We start from the raw sequence: 27,680 nt of genomic DNA, 5'->3' as shown, positions 1-27,680 counted from the left end.
ACAGGCAAAAAAAAAACACACCATGAACGTGATCTCACACGGGTTGTGTGGCACAATGTTAAAACAAGTCTACTCCCGTGTCCAGGCCATCACTTTCTGTCTTTTATTAGTCAATGACCATATATGTTTTGTAAAATACTACTTAATTGTCCAAAATGGCACCACAATATCCCACACATTTAAGCTGACTAACGAATCATATAACAAGCTATTCAGTATTGGTGCCAGCGAAGGATACGATCACCATAGAAAATATAAATAAATTTAACAAAACGTTCTAGATATACTGTGGATCCTGCGTTTCAACATTCTGAAACTTAAAGTTCATCGGTGATCGAATCACTTCTAGCTTCGCAGTGACGCCCAACAACTTCTTCTGCTGCGGTTCCACTTGATCTGCCGTTCGGTTGGGTTCTTCGTTTCCTATCACATTACGCGCCCCCAGCACTGGAATTGAAAACTGACGCCGATCTTCCAACGTTTCACACACACGCGCACGCGAGCACAAATATACACACAGAAGGGAGCAATGTTCTTTTGCGGCTTAATTTGACCACAAAGCACGCTCGATCTCGATCAATCAAAGCGAACTGACGCAACAGCTACATCACGGGCTAAGAAAGAATGTTTCCACCGGAAACGGCCATTACCCTGTTGTTGTTTTTTTTTTTTGTTCAGCTTTGGCTTGACTGGATGCGGATGTTCGTTGCAACTTCGTTGACTCAGTTGAAGTCTCCTGACAAAACACGGCAGCACACCGCACACAGCGCGGAATGGTACGCGTATTTCATGAAATGTACGCAAGCCCTGAACTGACGATAACACGGGACGGTCAAGCCCAGACCAACAAGCATGGGAAAACGCGAAACAACGACTGTTTGTAAGCGCCATGGAAGCGTTCACTCTAGCGGCTTGCTTGGTTGTTCACCCCCTGTACCTTCGTCACTTTCCTCCCGCCACACTACATAGCTCCGCCAACACCCGACGGCTCCAATGCGCGAGCATAAAAACCCAAGGAACAATTTTTACCCCGCAGTTTCATGCCGGCTAACTCCACATACTGAGCGGCTCTTGGTAAGTTTTATACCTATCCCTTTCGTACATTGGTAGGTATCGCGAAATCAGTAGGTAAAATGTTTCTACCGGTTTAGTTCTATCGACCACTAACTTTTACCTACTCGAAATGGTATCGCGAATGAACTTCACGTACCGGTTGGTAAATCCATGTTAATCCCAACAAATCTGATAGTTTCGTCAGCTGTTAAAAAAATTAGGGTTTGTTTAAAACAACGACCGCAGTTGGCAGATGCAAAAGTTTTGTTTGTAGTAAAAGTGTGGTGTAAAAATGTTGAACGCGCTATTCTTCATGGAGGGTATTGGCGCCGGTCCAAAATCCCATCCACACCAAACCTCCGTACGCAGGACTTACTATCCGGGTAAGCACAGGTAAATAAATTCAAAGAAAGCCAGAAATGGCAGGCCCTTGTCGATAAAAAAAAAGATGATGACGGTAAAAACCTACAGTCGAGCCTTTATCTGGTTAGGTTTATCCCACTCCGCACTGCCTCTGCCTCGTTCCTTTCACACACTTTCATAGGCCGAACAATTCTGCAGTCCGGCGATTATCCGGCCCATAACCTCGACAATCGTTTGCTTCGTGCCCGCTTCGGAACTGCTCCGTGGAAATTTCGAAAAGCTCCCGAACATAGCGATGGCACACTACACACGGGCAGTGTCAATGCGTGAGTTGCACATTTGTGCTCTTTCTGCAGTAATATAGGTGTTGAAAGGAAGTTTTTCGAAGTTGCAAAAGAGTTTTACTACTTCATTGGTGTCTTCAAAACTACGCTCTTTTATCGAGTGTGCCAACCAAGAAGATTGATGAAATGAAAATGTACAAATTGATCCAAATTGAGCCGAGTTCGACATTGAAGCGTGAAGTGTGCATCGCACCTATGTTCCACGAACCACGTGTAACAGAGACAGAACCATCCAACGCTTATTGAATGGGAGGAATGCGTATGTGCAAAAGAGATGAATGACGTAGCGCGATGAATGGAATGAAATGGAGTAGAAGCGTACGCGAAATAAAGAGAGAAAGAGAGAGGTTTCACTTGCACACACTCACAATATCGTGCTGGATTACCCACACTACTTCGGATAGCAACGTAAACAACACCGGCCTAAAGTCGACATAAACGGGTTTTATGTCGACTTGCCAGTTTGTTGAACAAATTGGAGCAATATTGAATCTTCCAGCCGTAAAAATATTAAACATGAAGGGTAAAACTTTAATACGCAAACATGGAATTTCGAATATCCATTACGGGATACCATTCTTCAACAACAAGAATTGATTAATGTCACTACTGTCCGGAAAACCGATATGCTGTGTAGGAACTGCGTTTCCTAGCACCAGAGGCTAAACCGTACTCATGCCCACACAACTTGTCTTCAGAGCTAGATGCAATTGGTTTTCCAACGGTCAAATCGAACTCTCGTTGCACGTAATTATCTGAAGTGGACATGGAGCATGGTCCCGATGTCCGATCAAACTCTTTTGCAATTCGAATCAATCCGGCATGTGTTTTATTGCACTGTGTCCCAGCATATTTATGAGCGACATCAGCCTCCAATGCAGATTGGATCGGGAACCATTTCATGGTGGGGATAAGAACGGGAAACAAAGAAGGCGCTTGTGTGCGAACAAAAAGCCCTGATGTTTTCGGAAGGGCTACACAAACCCAAACCAAACACATCCCCCCACCCCGTACATTGCCATGTGCGGTGCACACGCTACGCAATTAACCGTTGTAGCTTTGAATCGCAAACCGTCGCACACGGGACCGGGGGTCTTGGTCTCGGGGGGCTTGGTCTTGGAGAGGAATTAGTCATCGCAAGCGATCGAAGTGTGCCGTTTGTGGTTGTGCAGCGCATACGGGCTGTAAACAAAAACAAAGCCATCGTCGTGCAGCTTCGAATGCGCTTGAGGCAATCGAAGTAGCATAGCGTGCATTTAATAATGGCTGGGTAAAAGACATAGACAACATTATGGATGGGTACACCATGCGAAGCGCATTTCTGTCTCCATTTCAGAACACACCAGTTAAGATATGTTTGGCACAATGAAGATTTTCAACAACACTCGTCAGTGTTTATTGATTCTGATTTACCCCCACGTGGTGCCCGGTGTAACACACATTTCTGTTAAACTATATCCGCTCTCCACTTGGTTTGATTCTTACCGTTTTGTTCTTTGCACGACCTTCTGCGCAAGTTTACATCATTACTGACATCCTCTTCCACTTTCGATCGCCCTGGCGACGGGACCGGAAACGGGCTGCATAATATTAGCACATACTTGCTGACCTTCCCTTTTTTTGTCCGACTTGGGATTTTTGGGACTGGAGGTCCAGTGTCACTGAACCTTGCGAAGAACTGGACACCAAAGGGGAAGGCCAAAGAGGAGATCAAATGTGAAATGGTCTCGAAGGAAGAAATCAGTGGCCTATGAAGTGTAATTCCATTGCGGAGACAAACATTACATGGCATCGTTCTTTCCCCGCGAATGATTTCGGTTTCGATATGGAATTCGAACCGAACCCTCGGGACATTGGGGAGAACTTTGCCCATTCCCCATTCGAACCTTTTTGTCCGAAACCGTATTTTGGGACGAAATGGAGACCACTGTTATTAATTTTATTTCCCATTACTGAATCACAGAAATGCATGAGAAAATTCGGAACATTCGCAGACTTTCGGGGTTGTATTTGTTGAACGGAAACGAAAAAAAAACGCCTTAGAGAGAGTAGAAAGCGAAAGCACGAACGCAAAACAGATCAGCTTCCTTTCGGTTCTTCTTTATCGGTTTAGACGAGGGTATTAATGAAGTGCGAACAAGATTGATTTATGCATGAGGTTGCGGGTTCTAATGCATTCTTTAGTATTAAATATCTGAAGAAATGAATATTGCCACTTGGCAGCCAATTTGGGCGCTTTCCATGTAGGTCAGGACAGCCACCCAAAAGTTGGTGGAGCTTTAGCGTCGGTATTTTATCGGGCTTGTATTTTTTCTTTCGATTTAGTAAACGAATTTCGCATTATTTGAACGGAAATCTTGATTGTTTCTTCCCCGACATGAATTATTCTGCGGTCCCATTCACTTAAATTGGTAAATCGAAAACAAAAATATGTCACGTATGTACTGTACCCTCTTCAAAATTATATGAAGTTATCGGATGGCTTATCGATCCGGAAACCAACTAAATCAAAGTAGATTATCGTTAAAAGCCAAATCGGAAAAGGAATAGAATTTATTGGTTTTATACAACATTGGGTGGGCAATCGTACATATTTATGCATTTATCTTCCGACACGGAAATTACATTTGTACTGTCTGGGCTGTATCGAACGCCCCACACCTGATCGACATGCTCCGTGAACGTATGCAAGCACTGACGCTCGGCGACATTCCAAATTTTAACTGTCTTATCACTGGAAGACGAAGCAAACTTTTTCCCATCGCCGGAAAAAGACACCGATAATACCCACGACGCGTGTCCGGAAAGTGTGCCAACTACATCGGAATGTGCCACATCGTACAGCTTCATATGTCCATCGTCGGAAGCCGTCAATAGCATTTGGGAATCGGGAGAAAAGCACAAACTGCGCACGGACATCGCATGTCCTTCGAGCGTTTGAGCGACCTTTCCGGCAGCTACATCGAAAATATTGATGATTCCATCGATGGCTCCACTCGCGATGTACTTACCATCGGGGCTCTGTAGAAGAATTATGGTTAAACTGTTATCGTTGGAAGACGGTTTGTGCATTTGTAGAGCGAAATACGTACGCATGCAATGCTAAGCGTAAATTTGCCGTTCTGTGGATCTAACACCTGTTCCGGTTTGCCTGTTTCCACGCTGTAGAGAGAAATTTTTCCCTCATGCGAACCAGATATGATGTACTTATCGCACGGGGAAAATGCAACGGTCCACAAGTCGACCGGTCCGAGTGATATTTGGTTCATAAGCTGACCTGTTTCCGCTTTCCATATGCACAGACTTGAATCCAGGGAACTGCTAGCGATTACTGTAAAGAAAACATCACAACGTTTGAACTCATGGAACCTTTTATCGAATGGGTAACGTTACACCCACCTTCGCCACTAGTGCTTACGTCCACCGAAACGACACCGAGCGAGTGGCCGCTGAAGGTATTCCGAAGCTTGAATTTGCTGCGGTCTTGGTGTACATCCCAAATCTTAACCGTGTCGTCCACGCCGCCGGTAACGATAAAATCTCTATATTCACCGCCCGTGTCCTTTTTGCTTGCGGTTGAATCCCGTGAGTTGTCATCGTTTTCGTCGTCGGCACCTTCTGGGCGTACCTTTATACGACCCCAAGCGCAGGACCAAATGCTTTCTTCGTGTGCTGCCTCTTCCTTGTGCAGTAGAGAGTACTGAAATGTAACAAGTTCAATTGTACTAACCGATAACAATCGTTTTAAGATAGCGGTAGCTGCTGTACGTACCATCTTGCGGCTGTTTGTTTTTCCTTTGATTTTTTATTGATCTGATAGCTGCCCGGTGAAAATGATATGCAATATCGGAGGTACGCGTCAATGTTCATACGATTCCAGCAAATTTCAAATCATATTCTTGCAGGAAATACGATAATGAACTGAATCAGGCTTTAAAATATAATCCTTTAAACAATGGGTACTACAATCGACCAACGTTAGCATAATTTTATTTAAATTCCGCCTATAAACAAACCGCGGCCAACAAACAAAATGTCAAAGCTCAGTTTTCATCGGATTGTCAAAGCGGTGTGTGTTTACGCAATCTGCCGATATTAAACAGAAAATTTGATGTCCTGTAATTTTTGGCAAAGATGGGTAAAGTAATGTCCGTTGTCGGACGTCAGGCGCAACGCTTTAATGTTGAAAATCGAGCACAGAAAGTGATATCGCAAACGAAACCCAAACCGGCACCAAAGTACGAGTCGAATCTGAAAGATCTCGAGCGTGTGCTGAGAGGTAAGGACAACATATGACCTTCTCTGCAAACTAACTCTAAATGGAATATGTTTCGTATGTTGCAGAGCATCCGGATGTTGTGGAAGAACAGAGTCGTAAGAATTTGCGATTAGATGAAAATTTGCGCCAAGTCTATGTTACCTCGAAAGATGTAGCGGTATGATGAAATTGAGAGCAAAACGCGGATCTTCGGGCACTGTGTAACACCTGTTCGCTTGATCTTTTCCAGATTGACCCGAAAGCTGTGCAATTGCAAGATGCAGATAAAGCTCTTCCAATAAATCGTTCTACCGTAGATGAGTACGAATTTGGGCATCTGGAACCACGTACAGTCACCAAGGGTCGTTGCACGCTGCGACAAGCTGTGCAATTTATTGCAAATCACCAGACCGATCCGCAGCAGTGGACCTCAGCGAAGATAGCAGAGTATTACAGCATGAAGGAACCTCTAGTCCAAAACATACTCGATCATTTCAAATCGTTCGAGGTGCATTTACCCGACAAAAACCTCGAACGGCGTAGAATACTTACACGAGCAACGGAAGCTTCGAAACAAATTGAGTAGACAATAGAAGCAACCTTAAAATCAACTTTCTGCCGTTGCCCAATGCTTACACTCCGAAAACGTCACCGGAAAACAATCGAAACAGCTAACATAGCGTTAAGTTTACCTTCTTAAAAATATAGACATTTATTGAAATTTATCACAGAATACATATTTTTGGTATGACGAAAATTATGGCTCAATGCAATGGACAAGTAGATGGAGACACAAGAAAAGGTAAAATAAGATAATGCTATAATGATATGGAAATGCGCCAGGGGAAAGGAAGAAACCGTGATAGCTGGTTACTAGAAATGATGTTCATCCTAACGTTGTTGCTAATACAATTCCTCCCATTCCTATCTTTTTTTTTTACGAATCCTTTCCCCCCAAATACAGTGATATGCTTCCTCTGAAATGCATTTTTAGTAGATCTGTTTCTATGTTTTCATACTGTACACTCCACTCCTTCATCCTAATCTTATGCTGATAGCTTTGTATGTATGTAACGCTGTTAAAAGGAACCTATGTACGAAAACTTACACAACTAGATCCTCATCCACGTACGACGACCCTTTTCACCTATGTCCTATATTATTGTATTATGTTATTTAATGTTCTCCTGGAAGGAAAAAAAATCTCTGTTTCATATGACTCCTTCAATGGATGCCGGAAGTCAGACTTAGATACCGATCGGGCTAAGTTGAAACTAGTCCCTCAGCACAAGTTCGATCTTTAATAATGTTTGATCGTTTTAATACCTAAATTCTTACGATTTCTTCGCACCCTTCTTTGCGCAGTCCCTTTTTCTTTTTGGTGTGTAGTGGCTGAAAGTGTATTTTTGTATTCAAAACGCTTCCTTATTTCGCTTGAGGCATTTGTTTTGTGCTTTATGTAGCGAAATCGCTCGTAATCCTCAAAAGTGTGTCTTAAGTTCTAGTTCGCTTGAAAAAGAATACGGAATGTTTGGCATGATTGTATCATACCAGCCTTCTGTGAATGTCTTAACAAACCACCGTATCAACGTACCCTTTTCCCTCTCTAGTTATCTTACGATATTTTCTGCTTGATCGATTTGGATGCTTTGTTGCTTACTAATTTTGACTTAAGACTTATTTCTTCGTACACTACCGGCGTATGGAACGCTCTGCTCGGTAAGGAACGTAGGTTGGAGGAAGTTCGCGTTCGAAGGGCGGTATCAAACAAGCACATCTATTTAAACTCACACCCCTCCACATGGTAAAGTTCTCTTTGGCGTTCTCAAAGCCTGCCCGTCTGTGGCTCAAAGCCTACTGCACAATCGTCGTTGTCGGTCGTTGTTTTGGATGATTGGTTGGTTGGTTGGTTAGGGTTGTTAGTAACGAAAAGGAATATTTTGGAACAGAGAAAGAAGAGAATAGAGAGTAAGAGAGAAAGAGAGAGAGAGAGATTTCGGTTACGTTTGATGATTATGAGACTAAGTATGCACGTTAACAGGTCGGATTGCTTATCGGAACGCCTTAACAGGGATATCGGGCATGGAAGATAGGAGTCTGTTAATTTTTGAGGATAGAAACAGAGATCTACTCTAAGCAGAAAATACCAACAAGCACATTGATCAGCAGCTACACTCTAGATTTACATGCTTGCACCGAAATACGATCTCAACGGTGGTGCTCTACTGACGGAGTGACTAGCAGGTGCGAACGGGGATATGCGGGGCAGGGGAAAGATAGGACAGAGAAGAAAAAGAAGATAAGATTCTGGTTGGGTTCGGTTGCTTTCGTTTTAGATCAAAGGCGGATCATCGGAATCATTACCTAGCACCACGTCTTCGTATGCCGGCCGCCGTCGGTGGCGATTTCGGTGCGCGATAAACCGTTGCCGCAGTCGAGACCAGAGATCCGTACGTTTAGCTAGCACTGCGCTGCCAACCAGTATCACCACAAAGGCGAGCGGAATCAGCACACCACCCAGGATGTGATGCACTTCAACCGGTTCCCGCAAAGGAAGCTGTCCCGTATTTCCACCGTCTCCTTTCGTAATACCGTCTTCTCCCGGTGGTTTGCTGTTATCACTGCTGAGTCCTCCGTGCAAGGAAGTTGCCTTTGCGCCAGTATCATCCGGCAGACAGTACGTGGTGTAGGCAACATTGGTACTCGGAACTGACGTAGGTGACAAGCTGTTGGTAGCATTCTTCCCGAGATAAGCGGGGTTCAGCTTATAGCCGAAAAGACAAACACACTGACCCCTATCACATGATGCATTCGGGGGACACTGATCGAGCACATCCTCCCGACAGGCAACTGCTGGAAGCGAAGTATAAAAAAAGGTTTAAGAATACACCCGTTGCTATGTCACGAGGTGCGTTAGAGCGACACTTACTGTTGGTGCTACTGTTTCTCGCACTACCGCTATTGGTGCCATTGTTCGGTGCGTTCCGGGCACTGACTTGGGCGCTATCCCGTGGATTACCACCTATGGACAACCGGAGCTGAATCGCGAATACGTACAGCACCACAAAGTACAGTCGGCGATCCGGATACATGACTTTCTTTCTTGTACCTTTCACCACCGCCTTCTCCTCTAATGCAAGCAATCCCTTTGCGGCACGACGCACTACGTTTTGTTTATGCACGCTTTAATATCCCTTAAAGCAAACACTCCCCTTATCCTGCCACACATACACTCGATACGAGAAGGAATTTGGAAACAAAGTTTCTATTATAACGATTAATAACACGCTGCACGAATCAGTTTTAGGATATTCTCGTTATCATTATCGTCTGTAGCGAAAGAAGAAAGAGGCCGCCGTCGTTTTTCTTTTTGACTGAAAGCACGATTCCCAATCAACGAACCTCATCCTCAGCAGTCTAAAAACTGCTGCAATCGGATGCTTTTGTGACACGAATTATTTCTCACTAAACGCGACATTGATATTAAAATAATGAATTTGATAGAAAATTCTCCCAGCAAAGCGTAAACCAGCTATTCTTTCCGCAATAATTAAATGTGTGTGAAAGAAAGTAAACGCCGAAATAGTCCGAAACCCGTTTGGTAAACATTCCAATTATTGCACAATCTGTTAGTTGGGTTTCACGAAATTTGAAAGCTGATGGTTCAGAAAATTATTCATTCAAAAATCAATTTATTTGCAGCATGCATTGTACAAAACGTTCCATTGAATATTAATAATGGGAAGCACACATATTCTTTACTAAAATATAGTCACATTACCTTTACAACACCGAGACAATAAACAAACATGACAAAAGAACGTTCGGAACAGACAACAGCCTCTCGCAAGCGATAAAGAACCCGACTCCACGCCATCAACGGCACACGCACACACCCGTACAGCGCAAGGGAATGCTGCGTACACACGGAGCAAGCAGCGACGGAAACTCGAAAACTAGCGCATAGCCCGTGTGTTGTTCGTGTGTCGCGAGAGGTCTGCAATAGCTGTGAAGAAAGAAAAAGGTTGATTTGATTGGCAAAATGTTGTCAATCGGCTGGTTCCGGAACGGTTAAACAAGTGAAAACCGTAAAATGTAAGTTTCGGTCGTTATTGGATCGTGTATAACCGTGCTAACAGCGCATGGAAAGGAAACACAGTTGAATGGAAGGGTCGCACCCGTGTCGGTAGAAATTGAGATGGCGGAAGAAGTGACGACGGTCAACGCCAACAAGTTCTTTCATTCATCCAGAGGAAGAAGAGCGCGCGTGTGTGTGTGTGTGTATATGTATATAAAGTGGCGAAATTTTGGACATTTTTTTTACAAAATTACTTTTTGTGCACTGCAAATAGAAATGGGTTTCAGGCAAGAAGATTTTCTGGAAACAATGATCCGTAGCCAGTTTCGGTTACATATGCAGCTGCGAAGGAAATGTGGTACCATTTCGTATCTGAATGTACCATCCCGTTCGCTTTAGTGTGTTTTCGTGAAACAATCCATGAAAGAATCTTTTCCCTATCGCTATACAACAGTCAGTTGCTGGCAGCTTCGTTGTTTAGTGAAAAGCCTCTTCACCGTGTGGGAAGATTTTTAGTTGCGTGATTTTTTCCAATGCGGACTCGCGTGTGTGCGTTTAGATGTGTGTGAGTGTTTGTGTATGCGTATAAGTATTGGTCGAACGGATGTATTGTTGGCCCGGTGTTTCCGAGCTATTTGCTACCGCTGCATTTCCAAATTTTGCAACAATCGTTTTGGTCTATGGTTGTGTATTGTGCTGCTGCCGAAAAGCGTGATACCAATGTGAGGAGGTGCTGCCATACTCCCGAAATCTTCCGTAATCGTGTTGAAGAAATGATTTCCTTCCCACATCCCATGTACACCCCCATATCGAAGGGAGAATGTGAGTGGTGTAGATGATGACGACTAAACAACCGAAAGTACACATCAAAGTAGCTGCACAATGGAGACAGAAGAAATAGAGTGAAATTTCGTCCAATCAAGATGGTGGGTCCAATTCCCACCAGAAAAAAAAACATCATGTCCATCCGGGTTACTGTGTCCGAAGAGTTGCCTGCAGGTTGTGTCCAAAGAGAGCTGTTTGAAGAAACTCAGGCCTCTGACACCAGTTGGCCTGCCGGGGGATTATGAGTCGCTGTTGTTTTCTTGTTTTCCCCCATGGTTCGAAAGTAACAAGCGAGCGTCGTCGCGCTGAACCGAATGACCAACTTTTAACTCTCTTACTAGTTAGTTGCTGGTGAATTCGTACTAATGCTTCGGTCTCAACAACTGTAGAGAGTGTTATTTTCATTTCAGTTCTTTTTAGTCTCCTTATCTGTGGAAAGAGCCATGCGTCCTTGTAAAATGGTGAGAATGGCGAATGTCGATGCGAATTAAGCTGGAAGTATACGCGGTAAAATGTGATTATTTTAGCGTTATTGGGCGAAACACAGACTGGAATTCGGAACCGGAATTGGGCATCTCTTGAGAAATAGCGAAAGTTAAGCAGAACATTTGCCCATTGGAAGTTAGAGCATAGCACACATAAAATTATTAGTCTCAGTGATGACGGCTAAATGTAACAGCAACATAGGACAAACCTAACATTGTGTGCAAATTGCCTGCTCACCCGCACTAGCTCACCCTTATTGCTTCCTGTCAGTCAGTTAGCTTTTTTGCACAGTGCGTGCGTGCGAGAAATGATGTTCGTGAGTAGGCAACCGTATGCAGCCAGTGCGCCCCAACGGGCATTAAATGGAGCACGGTTGCACTAACACATACCAGCACGCCCAAAGGCCACCCTCCCCCCTCGACACCACCCCAAGTGCTCGCGTAGCGATTGCGAATTCGAAGAAAGGGGGTGGGTAGGTGTCCCAAGGAAGAAATTTGCCCCACACACGACCGCATTCGATGTTTGTTATGTAGCGCTCTGCCCTTGCAAATGCGTTGACGGTAGATGTTATTTGCTGCTGCCGTGGGAGACTACGTAATACCCCGGAATATCTAATCTAGGTATTTTGTACATCAGGATGGATGTGGGTGTTCTGCCACTATCGCTAACGCTCACAAGAATGTCCTTTTTGGAACCAAAAATTGATAGCGAACAAGAATACTGATTGCCTGAAGTCTCTCGAGAACAACGCCACACGCACACTCTGACACTGTTTTGAAGCACTACTGGTTTGACAAGGTTGTGTGACTTTAAGCATACTGCTGCCACACTCGGGGGCCATCCCTCCAAGCTGTGCGATGCGTAATCGAAATGTAAATATTTATTTCGAACGATTAGATCATTTCGGAAGATTGACAAAAAAAAGTGCCGAACCACGCACCAGCAGCAATGTCACGACGTGTGTTTGCCACTTTGGCACGATTTGGGCGGACATTGATATGATCGGAGGGGGTTGATGGGTTGAACAAAATGTTGACAACGTTATGATCGAATCGTTCACTAAACGACGAAGGTGAGACGACACTAACGGAGGTGTCGCGTAATTATCAACTTCAATTGCAACCGTCCGGGTTGGAAGCGACCGGTAGATGATGATGGGGATGTTCGATTTTTTACTGTATGCTGTATGTCTACGATGTGCAGATCCCGCGCTCGAAAGTTTATGGCCGAATGGTCGAACCATAGGTTAAATGGTGTCTAATGTTCTTCGTTTTTTTGCTCACCTTGATTGCTGTTTAATTTATGACGCAATGTCCATTACAGTGTGGTTTTAATATCGCTTCATTAAGCACTTGAAACACAGGTCTGGCAAGGGAGCTAGCTATTATATATCATTTTGTGTAAATCTGTTGAGAATGACATAATATGCAAAATTCTACAACAATGCAGTCCGCTGTCCAGATCGATCTAAGCTGGATAATGTGGAAAATCCTGCTAGAGATTGTATAACGGACTAAAAAAGCATACCCAAAAGATGGGTAATTTGAAGTGGGATCTCTGCCAAAACCTAAACTGCCCCATCTCGAGTGTCTAAGCCATTGCACAAGTAGGTTATTGGTGTGTTCCAATTATTGGTTATAGTCGGAGAACTTCTAGAGAAAGAATGTGGAAAGGAAGTAGGAATTTTACACTTCAAAAGTGTAAATGTTTGTAAATTGGACATGAAAGATACCTATCAATATTCAACCATGTGGACTATGGACACACTTTAACTGCGCTTGTTTTGTTCTTAAAGAATTGTTAGTTCCTTAACTAGCTCCAGACCACACCACAACAACACAATTGAATAGTTGCCCAGTTATTACACACGTCGCACAGACATCATGTTTCCAGACAAGTGTTTTTTTTAATTAGCACGCAAATCAAACATTAAACAGTCCTATAGCAATGTCCAACGGGAAAAAGCTCAACTATTGTGTACAAAATAACGAGAGTTCATTGGTTAGTTAAGGTATATTATAAAACATTTATACTAGTTCTTTGGACAACAAATGCATCCACGTAAAATTAGTTCCTATTATACGTTTAGTGTACATTTCCAGTAATTTATGCATATATAATCTCTTCACAGTGACCGCATGTTTATCTGTACGATTGTAAAAGTGGGTAAAGTTGTTTCCCGTCACTACTTCCTGTTCGAATGGTGTGCCGAAGTGTTTACAGTGACCGGAGCGCATCATCTCTAGTGTTAGTGTTTCGGGACGAATCGTTCCAAAAATTCCGTTTAGGAGAAATAGCTCTCCTTCGCGTTGGTTTTGTGCCGCAGAAAGGGAAAGAGCAAGGTGAAACAGCGGGCTAGTGAGGGTTGAATGAGTTGATGACAAGCCCCAGATATATATGTGTGGTGATAATTTGCAACAAAATAAATACCGACGACTGCTGAGTGTGCAAAAAAAAATAGGAAGAAGATCTTGTCGCAAAAGTGCTTTCCGAGGTGTGTGTGTTTGATTGTTTGGTGTTGTTTCATCAATAAAAGGCCGTTGGACGGCAGGTTGAAGGTATGCAAACCCATCAATGTATTCATTAGCGAAACGAAGACGACGAAAAAAGTGAAAAATTGCGAGAAAATAAAGGTGTAAGTGAAGAATTCTTGGAGCAAAAAATTGAAGGCTACTACGACGCGATCCCATAAAAAAACTGTTGGAATTCCATTGGATCGACTAAGTTAGCAGCAAGTGAAACGCAGTGAACGGGAGAACGCCTGCAACGGCGAGGCCTCCCTCCTGCTGTTGTGTGGGTGGTGCAAGTAAGTTTGGGAGATTAACCCGACACGATCAATCAAACAATTCCGTAGAAAATCGGTGCTCTTTTAAGCCAAGGGCCGTACGTGTGGTGGCTGGCCAAACAAAAGGATCTCGAGCAAAGCGGAAAGGACACACACCATGGCGTACCAGAAGCCAACAGACATTGACGGATACGTCACGCAGATGGCAAAGGCAGACATGCGCGTGAAGGCCCAGCTGGCCGAGGATCTGGTGCTGTATCTGAGCGATTCGGAAAATTCCATCGAATGCACAGACCTCGGCCTGCTCATCGATGGGCTCATTCCGTGGATGACCGGAAGTCACCATAAGGTAGGTTGCTTTATGACACTGTCTCTTCCTGTTTCCGCTCCTAGTCCCCCCATGTCCCACCATGTGGGGGACATTTTTACCCACCTCCTCTGCGCAAAGTTAATGGAGGGGTGAGCGACAGTTCGATCCAAATCGGGTTCGATCCGTGCGTCGGTTCGATCATTTTGTGGAGGTTTCTCCACAGAGACTGTCGTCACACGCTAACACACGGTGGTGCCCAGTGTGGTGTGCTGGTTTGACAAAGAAAAATGAGAAACATTTTAATGAACTGCGCACCTTTTACGTGTCGGTCGTGTGTGGTGAAGTTAGTCCAGTGACGATTATGGCAACGGCGATGACGCCAAAAAAAGGCGAGACACGGTCTGTGTCCCTGGAGCTCTGGTACCCTCTCCCTCTCTCTCTCTTGCGGCAGGTGACGATTACGCAGCTCCTCGTGTGTTGGAAAGAGCAGGCGAGGGAAGTAGTAGCGACCGGTAAGAACCTTGCCTGACAAACGGTGTGGTGTGGGGGCCACTTTCCGCTTTTAGCCTACCCACACTAAACCGTACTCCGCCTGCTACTTTACAGAAAGCTTTGGCTCCGTGGCGTCCAGAGGAGACCGTCATTGATCACCTTCGCCCCCTCCCCGACATATGGAGTTGGTTCAAAACCACTGAGATTTGTTCCATGTCTCTCAGTACGCTACACCTGCATCGAAGATTTTACATTCCTTTAACCTTTGAGATTCGGAATAGGACGGTGAACCTCCCTTGACCGCACGTACACTAGCAGCGAAGGATTAATAAACCCTCCTTGCAAAGTGGCCAACTGTGTGGAGGGAATGGTGCAGCGTAATAGATGAATGAAGTTGAAATAAGAGCTACGGTGCACTTTTTTTGTAGGACACGTGTATAATGAAGCCTTTGGCATATCGTTTGCGGCAGCTGAGGTCAACGGCGACGTATCGAATTTTATGACCAAACCATTGGTGAGGGTGGGAGCGATTAACTGCATCTTTATTTACCTCTGCGTCTTCCAATGCGCGGACGTTGTGCAAACATATTCTTTTCTTCTGACCGCTGGAAACACGAACTGTGATGACTTCAACGTAGTAGTGGACGACGATGTTACTGTTTTTGCCACGTTTTGTATTATCGCTTTTCGTACGGGCTCTCTCTGTGCAGCGAAGAAGATGTAACTGCGTAGTCGCAAGGCGTGATTTCAGACTTGGATTGCTGCGATTTGCTAACGTCAGTATGGCAAAAATCCTCTATTTACTCTATTTACCTCTCCAGCAGCCAAAAGCTCCCGAAAACAGGGCTAACGCTGAAATTTAAGTCAATGTGAGCATCGTTGCTCTGGAGAGCTTGGAAAAAAGGTAATACATTTTGGTCATTTTGGTGCGCTGTGTCACTTATCGTCTGTCGGGAGATTGGTCGGCCTTCATCGATGGACAAGTTACTTAATCGAATCAGTTTTCAAGTGACAACAAGTAACGCGTTCTCCCGTCCTTCATGTGGGCGCGAAGTTGGTAAAGTGGTTCATTCGATTTTGTGTTCACCATTTACCACAGAGCTGTTGCGGGTCCGCTGACGTTATGGTGTACTAATTTTCTTAGAAGTTAGATAACAAACCTTAGATGGAAGGTTATGATTCGTCACTATTTTCGGGCAGACATTCCGGAGGTTCAATTTCGTCTTGTTGTCCGTCCTTGATAAGTTATCTAGAATACAACGGGTCCGGCATTGTCCGCGATAACAGCACAAGGAAAGGTTCAGCGATTGCGCATGGCAATGTTAGCCAGGGTTACTTTTGATGTTTGTTTTTGTTTTGGACGGCCTCAGCGCGAGTCATCAACGAGAGAAGCGTATCAAAATTTATCATTATTGTCGCCCGGGCGGCACATGTTTCCGATTGATCCGGTTGAATTCGTTGCAGCAGTTGGGGGAGACCGCCGGTTCCAGCAATAGAACGGAACATTTTCTTGATAGTGATGTATTTAGATTCTTATTGACAACAAAAGAATCAGTTTTGATTCACAGCTTGTCGAGTTTTGGCCCAACAGAGGAGTGTCGTCTTCTTCATTGCACAATACCCGGGACGTCTAGGTTCTCGTCGTTCCACGCCCGCAACCTAAAAAACCATTTTCGTCACGTGTGAACGATGCCCAACCCCTTAGCCACAAGAAAGATCGAAGATCGTTGGTTGGTAGCGTTGCGCTCACGGCAGCGCCAATGGTCGCGGGTCATCGATCGCACATCCCGAGCGCATCGGCGACGGTGTAACGACGATCCTCACCGACCCTGCACGGTTTGATGTTTTATGATATTTTGCACCAACCTCACGCAGGGTGGTGGATCATGGTTTTTGTCTAAATCAAACCAAACGAAAGGTCCGGGGAAAAGTGGCTGGATGGAAGATTAGAGATTCCGCTGGCTATCAACACTATTCCTATCTGCTGAATTCCCGACCCGCGGCAGTGCAATGTGGCGTAGTGTGCGCGCAATGTTTTATGGCCGTCCAACTCGAATTGGTTCAATTGAACCAAATGGTCGGTTGTGTCTTTAAACGTGTGCCCTCCCTCGGCGCACTGAGACTTATTTAAGCGGTTCTTCTTCATTGTACACTCGTCGGTTTTCTTGTGGCTTTGATTAAATGAAGATGCGCAATGGAGAAGATACTTTCGCTGAAAGTACGAAATTTCGGTGGTGGTCAAGATGTAACAAATGGCTGTCACTGTTTGGTGCTGCGCACACCTAAATTGTCCGTAATAACCTTTTTGCGCGCTTCCCACTTATCCCACGTTGGCACCGTAAAGTGAACAATTTTTCGGTGAAAATGAGAGAAAGTTTTAATCACAGACCAAGTTGATTCCGAGTTCCTTTCGCACACCAAAGTTACTTTTTTTCTTTGGGATTTCAATTGTAAAATCGCGTACATTGCTGATGGGCTTAGCAATCCAATCGGAATCTCAATTCATTATCAGCTGTGAGTCGTGACACCTAGTCCACCACGATAGAAGTCATGTTTTTGTTATCTAAAGCACACTAGCCTTAAAGTAGTGTTACAGAAATGTAAAACTGCTTTATCTTTATTAACATGACAGGCAGATAAATGAGGTTCATGCCCAAGATCAACTGTCGCAACAGGGTTAAAAGTGGGGTTCGTCTTCCCCCTATTTGAACCTCTTTCCAATTCGGGACCAATTAAGGGCATTTAGGCGTGAAACAAATGAGACAAAATGTAGAAATCTGCCGCTGACACCTTGCGCATGAGTGTAAATTTTAATTATCATTGAATCAAGATTGATAACGGAGCGTTTCCTTTCCCTTTTCTCGATTACAGATCGCACAGCGCGCCCTGGAAGCGTTCACGGAGCTGATCGTTCGCCTGGGTCAAGACTTTAATGCGTACACTTCGACCATCCTGCCGCATGTGATTGACCGGCTCGGCGACAGTCGCGATACGGTGCGAGAGAAGGCACAGCTGCTGCTGCACAAGCTGATGGAGTGCCGAGTCGTAGCCCCACAGTCGCTGCTGGATAAGCTGAGCGTCTGCTTTAAGCACAAGAATGCTAAGGTGCGGGAAGAGTTTTTGCAGACGATCGTCAGCACGCTGAACGAGTACGGCACACAGTCCCTGTCGGTGAAGATGTACATCCCACCGATCGTGAGTCTGCTCGGGGACCCAGCGCCAACGGTGCGTGATGCCGCAATTCAGACGCTGGTCGAGATATATAAGCATGTCGGCGAAAAGTTGCGCGTCGATCTGAAGAAGCGTGACGTACCGTCGACCAAGGCGGCCATTCTCGAGCAGAAGTTTGATGAGACACGGAATGATGGGCTGTTGCTGCCGTCGGCACTGCAGGCAGCCAGCGGCGGCGGACACGATGAGCTGGACCGAGCCGCGGTCGTCGAGCGGCCAACGCGGTTGGTGAAGCGTACACCATCGGCCACACCACGGAAGCCACTTTTCGAAACGCAGACGGCCGGCTCGGGTGATCTGCTGCTAGCAGCGGGTGCCGTGTCCCACGAGGTGTTCGAGGCTTCGTTTGAGAATGTACCACAGCTGACGATCTTCTCCCAGCGCGACATGGACGAGCACATGAAATCGATCAACACGCTCATCGGTGACAAGAACGTGGATTGGGAGAAACGGGTGGACGCGTTGAAGAAAATCCGCTCACTGCTGATGATCAATGTGCAGGGTTCCCCGGCATTTACGCAGCAGCTGAAGGATCTTTCGATCGCGTTCCTCGATATCCTGAAGGAGCTCCGGTCGCAAGTGATCCGCGAGGCGTGCATCACCCTCGCGTACATGAGCAAAGTGTTGCGAAGCAGGCTGGATCAGTTCGTCATCTACATTCTGCAAGAGTTGATCAACCTCATCCAAAATTCGGCCAAAGTAATCTCGTCAGCGGGCACGATTGCATTAAAATATGTGATCCGGTACACGCATGCACCGAAGATCATTCCGATCTTGACGCAGAATCTCATGCTCTCGAAATCGAAAGATATCCGCAGTACGCTTTGCGAGATGCTCGGTTTGTTGTTCGACGAGTGGCCAACGAAGGCGTTGGAAAAACACAGCAGCCTGTTGCGCGAAGCCCTACGCAAAGGAATGGTCGATGCGGACAATGACGCCCGGCGATACAGTCGATGGTAAGACGTAGATATTCGGTACCATTTTGTCTTACCTGCGCTAACGTTCCCATTCGTTTTGTTTTTTGTAGTGCATTCTGGAGCTTTCGGCGCCATTTTCCGGATTTGGCAGACAACCTGTACGGTTCGTTGGACATTTCGACACAGCGCACACTTGAGCGTGAGCGGGACAATCTCGGAACAAACGGTACCAACTCAATGAGTGTTAGTCTACGTGGCAGCAACAGTAGCTTGAATTCTGTCTCTGGTGGGGTGATAAGTATGTGTTAAATGTTATTTCTAGCTCATTATCAACACCTTGATTTCCTCTCCTTCCGTCCACCACCATCGTTCCTACACGGTTTTCGGCCCATTCCACGGACTGCTCACCTTCACCCGCGGTTTCGAAGCACTACATTTGTTGTGAAGTAATCACATGATTCGGACACCTGCAAAGTCTACGGATTTAGTTTTTATACTTAGTTGCAATCGATGGCACAGCTTGTTATCGGCTGTGTTGCGTGTGAAATTATGTTTCTGTCCTGGTCAAAAATAATCTCCTACCTACCCTTTACGAATGGAACATTCACCATGCTGCCTCCCGATGTACTTCACGCGGTGTCGTGTTCGTTTAATGCAACATTTCATTTCTCTTGTTATTGTTTTCTTTCATCCTTTTCCATGATGCGCAACACATATCATCGCAAATGGCAAATATCACGTGCGATAAACTCATGTAATAAAATCAATCCCCTCATTCAAATACCCCATAAAGAACGAAGGCAATCGTCCGGGTTGCGAAGTCCCGCAACCGCACAACCTCCAGGTAATTCAGCAGGTTCATCATGCTGTTCGCATTGTACTTAAAAGTTAAAAGTTCCTTTGGAGTGCGCAAGTTTCTGCTTTGCTAAGCTATCAATTTCCTATGTAGTTTTCGGAAATTTCCTTCTCTTCTATCTCGCTAGAAATTCTAGTTGATTTGTCTCCTTATTAGGCTCCCCTATTTGCACCGTTTCGTTTTATGTTTTCCGCATACGAATCTTACGTTATCTCTTCAAGATTATTTGTGCTTATACGCTCCTGTTAGGTATAGAACTTACTAAAACCAGGTTTATAGTTTAAATGTGTATCTTTTTAAGCCGACCCATCTGTATATAGCGTTTTTCAATAACAATATCTTATGGTTTATTACTTTTCACAAAATCGGAGTTTCCAGGATGGATGTTTTCCCGTTATAGCGATTGTCTATTTATGATCGATAAGCTATAATTTACTTGCACGATTAACATTAGTATTTTATTTTTCTTATCTGAACTGTAGAATCGCACATAACAGTTTCGGCAACAAAACAATATGACCCTATATCAATATTTCGTAATGGCATTTGCCTTTTCTCTTTCTCTCGCTGTTTTTCTATTTGTGCATTCTCTGGTTTTGACTGAACTCATCTTACCTTCTTTCCATCTGTTCAACCGCTAACAATTGCAACAAACGAACCAACCGCTCAAAATTTGCCACAATCTCCACGAACTGCTCAAAATTGGCAATCTGTATGACACGACAGTAAGCGCTACGAGCGTCAGTACGGAAAATCTCACCACTGTCCCAGGATCCACCTCGTCGTCATCATCGGCCGGTTCGACACGCCTGCAGCGGGCTCCGTCGCTGCCCAGAACGTTTAATCGCAGTGCCCGGAGTGGTATTCCTGTTGCGACGACTGCCCGGGATGCGAATCCTGCGATTCAACAAGCGCAACAGCAACAGCCGCCATTGGTTGTCCGAGGTTGTACCAAGTTGAAACGATCGAGTGACGATATTGTTGATGTTTTTGGCCTTCTTTTGTGGTCTTAATTTCCGCGGAATCGAATGTGTGGTTTGACAAATTTTACGTTTCCAGTTTCTATTGTACAAAAATGCATTATGTTTCGTTTGTTTTGTGTTGTTTTGTTAATTGTATAAAAATATGTTCATTCTTTCCGTGCGTCGATCTTTCGTCATTGTTGCGTTCTGTAAATAATATCCTATATTTTCGCCCCCTTTCAGTTACTAACATCCGCTTTCTTTCCGGTGATCATGTTTTCCATTACTTTTCTATGATCAATGTGTTTGTGAGTGTCTCTTGCGCTGCCGCATGGTCTTTGAGACGGTTTAGAGTGCATACTAGATCATTGCTCATTACTCAACACAGTTCATCTTCTTTTCTTTCAATCCTCCGCTCCCCATACCTTGCTGCCATGTGTGCTGTGTGTGCTGTTGCCGCGCCATTCGAAACTAATTTCCGCTACGTACGCGCAACATCAAATATCATGAACGACAGCTGGAGCAGCCGGTGGCTTTAGGAGTGTGTCCGCCGTTGACACTGCCGCTGCCCAGCGGGCCCGTGCCAGGGCACAATACTCAACCCTGGCACGGTTGAAAGTGACCTCCGGAACGGCGTCTCTACGTAAGTGCCAGCAACGAATGCGCTTTCTGCCGAAGTACCTTAATAATAAGCTAATACTAAGTTTGGTTATCCAAGATAGAGACCAATTGGCTTTTCAGTTATCTTTGGAGTGCGTGTGTTGTATTTGCTTTCAAACATGTTCTAACTAACATTGCCTTTTTATTTCGAATTTGTATTGCCAACCCGTTTTCCATGACTTGATCGCTGATCTCTGACTGAACTACAACTGACTGCATGCGAATGCGTGTACTGTGCGGTGTGTGTGTTTTTGACGTGGAAACTAATATCTGAAACTGCTGACTTAAACTGTTGGCTGTCTCAAATGGCCAATACGGTATGATGATGCTATGACATGGTGGTATGGTTGAATTAACTAGAGGGACATTACGCGCAACAAGGTAAGTTGGTCGTTACTGGAAGTAAATAGTAATATATTTAAATACATTTTCATTTTCTACAACCATTGACTTGATTTTTTTGAATTGGCACATCATTAAAACGACATTAGGTTTTGTTTTCTGCATGTAATTTTGCATGGTGTGAATCGAATAACTTAAACAGTATTCATGATTTTCAAAACTAATACTCACACATTTTAGATAAAACACTTAGTCGTTATGAGACGATTCCCAGCACATGTTTTACTTAATTTATTTATCATGCGCCATACTGTCTACGCATCGAGTATAGTGACCCTTATGGTTGTGTCTATACCGCTTCAATTTGAGTCTCTCCTCGACTCCACTATCCTTGTGGACGATCGTCCATTGCCGTTGCGTGACTTGAGCCATCAATAACGAGTAACGGTGTTGTGTTGGTAGAATTCGTCACTGCAGCAGCTTCTTTATTACTAAACTCTTCGAAGCAATCGTCTCTCGACTAAGGATTCCGTCCCGTTGAGTTGTATATCTGTCTGTAGCGAGCATTGTCTTAATGGCAAAGCTGCTCACCAGATATGTCAAAGGTGCCCAAGAGGTGCTCACCTGCTAATTGCGACAGCTATACAAATACCTTGCGCTGACTTGAACCAGCTGTGGTGGCAGCATCACTTTAACCGTTTTCTACACACAAGTATATAAACATTCATTGCAGAGCACATTGTTTTATCTTTCACATGTTAACGATTTTCACCCGCTCATAACACTTACGTGTGCTATTTGTTTCCCGTTGTTTGTTTATTTCTTCAGCACGTGCTAAAAAGACACCGTCATCAGCATCCGCCACTTCATCCTCCGTAAGCAACGCGACCACACCACAGCAACCTCCTACACCGGAGCGCAAGATCCGATCGAGGGCAGGAGTGTCACAGTCACAGCGTAATTATCACCTCACATAACCTCCGTTTGCCCTCTTCCGTCCTACCATCTACTCATGTGCGATCCCGCTGGGACGTGCAGGAAAATTTGCACCAAACCTTTTTCGCTCAAAATGAGGCTATGTTTTTAATATGATTTTTTTCTTCCTTTCAAAAACCATTTACAGCTACATCCAGAAGTACGTCTCCATCGAGCAAGTTGCGTGACATGTACAGTGGCGTCACTTCTCTGTATCGACAAACGGGAACGGTGCCGAAAAAGACACAGTCTGGCATTCCGCGCTCATTAGCAAACTCTCGAGAAACTAGCCCGACCAGATCGCATACACAGTTCGGTTCGTTGCGTCGTCCCGCTTATGGAACCGGCAGCCCTCGACGACCGCCACTGAATCCTGGTCGACCAGTATTGGCACAGAAAATTCTACAGCAAAGTCGTGAGGCTGAGAATGCTCTGGCGGATGCATTATCACCTGGTGACGAGCATGACATGCCTTGCGCAGACTTTGCTAGGTTAGCTCTCCATCGTAAAATTTCACGCGATGAGTCCGATGAAAGTGAAGCGTCCTCGGTGTGTTCCGAGCGCAGTTATGACAGCTACCGACGGGGCAACGATGTAAGTATGCACACCGGAATAGCCGAATTAAAAGTGGGATTGCTAACATGATTATGTTTCGACAGTCGTTCTCATGGAATGGTTCGCGCACGCGGTTAGACAGTTCACGACAAGTGATCGACGATATCGATACCATCATCCAGTTTTGCGCCTCGTCGCACTGGTCCGAACGTAAGGACGGATTAATCAATTTGACGCAGTACCTCAGCGAAGGCAAGATGCTGACGCAACAGCAGTTGCAGTGCGTGTTGGACCTGTTCCGCAAAATGTTCATGGATCCACACATCAAGGTGTACGCACTGTTTCTGGACACTGTAAATGAGCTGATTCTGTCGCATTCGAATGATCTGCACGATTGGTTATTTATACTGTTGACGCGTCTGTTCAACAAGCTCGGGACAGACCTACTGGGTTCTATGCATGGCAAGATCTGGAAAACGCTTCAAATAATCTACGAGTACTTCCCTTCTGAACTACAGCTCCAATGTGTCTTTCGGTATGTGTCTGCATTCTGGAGCTTTTTTATTTTGGCAGTGGTTGAGCGGTTCTAACGCTGTGCACAATCTTCTTTACAGAATATTAGTTGACAATGCGCAAACACCGAACGTGAAAACACGTCAGGCGACCTTAAAATTTCTTTCCCAGTTAGCTACAAGCTACTGCACGGCGTCCCAGTTTGTGGTGCATCCGCAGAACCAGCAGGTGGTTAATCACGCGATCCAGAAGATCATTCAGACGTCGCTCGATCAGAAAAGCATCGAACTAAAGTCGCAGGCACGCATGTGCATCGTGGCGCTATACAACTGCAATCCATCACAGGTTAGAACGAATAGACAGAAACAGCAGAGTGTATAATTATGTGATGGAAACTGATGGTTTTTTTTTTGTTATATCTATTTTACATTTCCAGATGACAATGGCTCTAGCCAATCTGCCGAAACAGTATCAAGACACGGCGAAAATCTACATCCAACAGAATATGAGAAGAAGCACTTCAGGTACGGACAACAACGTGTATGATGCGATTCAATTAAACACTAATTTAGATCCGCATCTGCAAATAAGCAGTTGTTCTACCCATCGTTAGTCGTTTAAACTCCACAATTACAACAAAACCATTGTTTTTTGCTAGCAAATGTAGTGCAGATCGCTCTTACACAATGACATTGAATTGATAAACCTATATTTTTTGTATCATCCTGGCTTTCCCTCTGCCCCATGTTTTGCTTTTATAGGAAATGATAGTCCATCATCTCCACTGTCGTCTTCGAGCCCCAAACCATTGCTTAGTCCTCAGCAGGGGCCGTATAGTTTACAGAACATCGCTAGTAAGTTACATGTAGTACCCACATAGTCAATAGTCTTGTTTTTTTATCTGTGTGTTGTGTCTATTTCCCGACTGTGTATTCTGTTGTGGGAATGGGCCTATCCGTAACTCGCTTCTGATCGCTTCTGTCACCCCCACAGGTCCGCGATCACGACAAGCATCGGTGGAGGCAGCGGCGGAATCAATGAACACGGAGGAAGTGTACAAGAATCTGCGCAAAACCACGGCAGAAATACAAAATTACAGCTTTGAGAGCAAACTTGACCGTGATACAAACAGCAAGGATTCCGGCATCAGCCAGATGGGTGAAACGCACATGATGCAATCGATGACCGTGCTGGACGGCGTTGGCCATGGTGTGTATGGAATGGCATCGAATGGAATGAACGGTCATATAGGCGGAGGCATGGGAGGGTAAGGTTCAACTGAATTACGTTTTGTGAGTAGGACGGTTTAACGGTCGGTTATTCATTTGCTCACAACAGCCTTGAGAAGGATGATTCATGTAATGGATCGAAGACACAGTCAGCAACAACCACTGAGTCAAACACACCGGAAAATACCGTACGGCTCGATAGCATGGATCTGGCCCACAAAACGATAGCACAACAGCAGCAGATGCTCCAGCAGCAGCGTCACCAAAGTTACAGCTGTGCCGAGAACGGCGAGCTAATACTGGACAGTAAGTAACCAGCAGTACCATGGAAATTCAACAACGGTACAACATATTTTACTATACACATACGTTTGTGTTTTGTAGAAGGTGTTAAAGAAAACGATGTGATCAAAGCTGCGATTGTACTGACGCTCCAATCGGCACCGGAAACCACAAAACAGGTGCTAGAGAATCTACAAATTTGCATCAAACATGGATCGTGTGAGCTACCCATAAAGAATTTCAAGTATGTTTCATTGTATCGTAAAGTGTTGGCAGAATAAATGCTAACCATTTTACATTTTCTTCTCTTTTCGTACAGAGCAATCATGAAAATGTTACTGCATTTAATGGAATCGCAAAACAACGATGTGCTGATAGCATCACTGCACACTCTTGGGCGCATCGTACGAAGCACGGAGATGAAGGCATGCTGGAGTAACTTTCTCGAGCTGATTCTATTAAAGATAATAGACTGTTATAAAATTAGCAAAGAGGTAAATGGAAAGCGTCACGATTGTCGATGGTGCTGTATGTTCTCACGTTTCGTTCGTGCCCACAGGTGTCACGAGAAATCGACATAATCGTGGTGAAGATTGCGGGCGTGCTACCGCTGGACATTTCCGTAAACATACTTAACCCAGTCATTGCGACTGGTGAATTTCCAGCGAATCTGTGCGCGCTGAAAATACTGACCGAGCTGACACAGAAGCAGGGCAAGGATCTGACCGATAATCACCTAGATTGTATAATGCCAAATGTAGCTAGGGTAAGTGTGGTGTGTTTTCCGGTGTCGTGCCGATCGAGCTTACTGTACCGTAATGTTGCATTTTTTTTAACAGCTCGCTGATGATAGTCAATCGATGGTACGGAAAGCGGCAGTGTTCTGTATCGTGAAGCTCTATATTGTGATGGGCGAAGAGAAAGTGAAACCAAAATTCTCCCTGCTGAACGCGAGTAAGATAAGGTAGATCGGTTTCTCATTTAGTGATTAGTCCGGTTGTTATTGTGTGACTTGAATGTCTCATCGCAAATGTGTGTTCTCGTTTATTTTCAGATTATTAAATGTGTATATTGCTAAATCGACGGGCGGCGGTGGCAGTAGTAATAATAAGGGCGGATTGTCGACGACAGCAATGTCATGATCCAAAAATGCCAAGTGATTATTATTCAAAGGACGCAAATTTGCTAAACTGCTCTGCAAATTTCGTAGAAGCATCTCCGTTATTCAAGAGTAAAACTATTTATAATCCTACCTACCTACCTACCGCACCACATCGCAATTCTTTCCTATACGCTTTAACCCCAACTGTGACCTTTTTTTCTCCCTCCCTTTCCCTAATCGGAACTAACAATCGAAATCAATCCGTTAAGATCGGTATGATGTTTTGGGAATGCTACGGAGAACAAATGAGGTTATGATGGAGGGCAAGAGATTTAAGCAGAATGTAACGATAAGTTTTGTATGTGTGTGTGTGTGTATGTACGTACGTGGCAGAGTGTATGTGCGTTGTGTACTGTGACGATGTCATCCCTATCTTTATCCGGTTGTGCTATAGGTAAAGCTGGCATTATGCAAAGCTGTGAGTTTAACACCCCGCAGTATTCCTTCCTGTGCGAATGGCTTTCTATTTTTTGTTTTGTTTTACACGATGAGCATGGTAACAGGTCCTTTGTTTTCGAAACTTCTTTTAATGAAGCCAGTTTAACCACCTAATCGAAGCACCGGCGAACGATCATGAATAGAGTAAGGAGGCAAGGTAATATACAGCATTCTTATATACATACTAATAAAGATTTGATTGTAAAGAACCATTTTGCTCTGTTCGCACAAGCTACTGCTGCTCGCAGTTTTAGCTAAATTGAATGGTGTGGAGTATAAGAAATGGCCAAAAGGAATAGAGAACCGCAGATTGTAATTCTTCTGCCGGATGTGTTGCATAATAAACGATAACGAATATACGAAATGCATGTGGAAAATCGATCGATCGAGCAGGAAATAATTGCCTTTAATTTTAATGGTTTATTGCTGCATATGGAATGTGCGTTTGTTTGTTTAGGCCACTCGAACACTAAGTTGCAGTAAAAGTGCGATCGTAGTATAATAACAAACCTATATATGCTGCCGTTTAATTGTGTATTTCAGGATGATCACATGAGTTATCAT

General features: G+C 44.6%; 4 protein-coding genes across 4 annotated transcripts; 2 read left to right on the top strand and 2 right to left on the bottom strand.

Annotated features, from left to right (window-relative positions):
* Positions 1 to 4,322: 4,322 nt before the first annotated feature.
* LOC128713282 (SKI8 subunit of superkiller complex protein) lies at positions 4,323 to 5,535 on the bottom strand. Its single transcript, XM_053808141.1, has 3 exons — positions 5,160 to 5,535; positions 4,853 to 5,091; positions 4,323 to 4,781 (listed from the first exon to the last, which is right to left on the bottom strand). The coding sequence occupies exons 1-3, from the start codon at positions 5,533 to 5,535 to the stop codon at positions 4,323 to 4,325; spliced, it is 1,074 nt and encodes a 357-aa protein (XP_053664116.1).
* A 359-nt stretch (positions 5,536 to 5,894) lies between these two features.
* Positions 5,895 to 6,604, top strand: LOC128713815 (protein NDUFAF4 homolog). The gene is made up of 3 exons (XM_053808684.1): positions 5,895 to 6,039; positions 6,105 to 6,190; positions 6,269 to 6,604. The coding sequence occupies exons 1-3, from the start codon at positions 5,895 to 5,897 to the stop codon at positions 6,602 to 6,604; spliced, it is 567 nt and encodes a 188-aa protein (XP_053664659.1).
* A 1,111-nt stretch (positions 6,605 to 7,715) lies between these two features.
* On the bottom strand, positions 7,716 to 9,110 carry LOC128715046 (uncharacterized). Its single transcript, XM_053809927.1, has 3 exons — positions 8,948 to 9,110; positions 8,383 to 8,871; positions 7,716 to 7,875 (listed from the first exon to the last, which is right to left on the bottom strand). Exons 1-3 carry the CDS (start codon positions 9,108 to 9,110, stop codon positions 7,844 to 7,846), a joined length of 684 nt encoding a protein of 227 aa, XP_053665902.1. The 3' UTR covers positions 7,716 to 7,843.
* Positions 9,111 to 14,349: 5,239 nt separating this feature from the next.
* Positions 14,350 to 26,781, top strand: LOC128716070 (CLIP-associating protein). The gene is made up of 20 exons (XM_053810992.1): positions 14,350 to 14,541; positions 17,866 to 19,181; positions 19,253 to 19,440; positions 19,936 to 19,986; positions 20,725 to 20,943; positions 21,478 to 21,603; positions 21,981 to 22,001; positions 22,791 to 22,919; positions 23,086 to 23,531; positions 23,597 to 24,027; positions 24,107 to 24,350; positions 24,442 to 24,529; positions 24,767 to 24,859; positions 24,999 to 25,272; positions 25,344 to 25,540; positions 25,619 to 25,760; positions 25,836 to 26,010; positions 26,076 to 26,282; positions 26,356 to 26,480; positions 26,571 to 26,781. Exons 1-20 carry the CDS (start codon positions 14,350 to 14,352, stop codon positions 26,656 to 26,658), a joined length of 4,752 nt encoding a protein of 1,583 aa, XP_053666967.1. The 3' UTR covers positions 26,659 to 26,781.
* The last annotated feature ends 899 nt before the right edge of the window (positions 26,782 to 27,680 follow it).

Source organism: Anopheles marshallii, chromosome 3 (genome assembly GCF_943734725.1).
Source record: "Anopheles marshallii chromosome 3, idAnoMarsDA_429_01, whole genome shotgun sequence".
In the NCBI taxonomy this organism is placed as follows: domain Eukaryota; kingdom Metazoa; phylum Arthropoda; class Insecta; order Diptera; family Culicidae; genus Anopheles; species Anopheles marshallii.
Note: the sequence above shows the minus strand (reverse complement) of the source record. Positions and strands in the feature narration are given on the sequence as shown.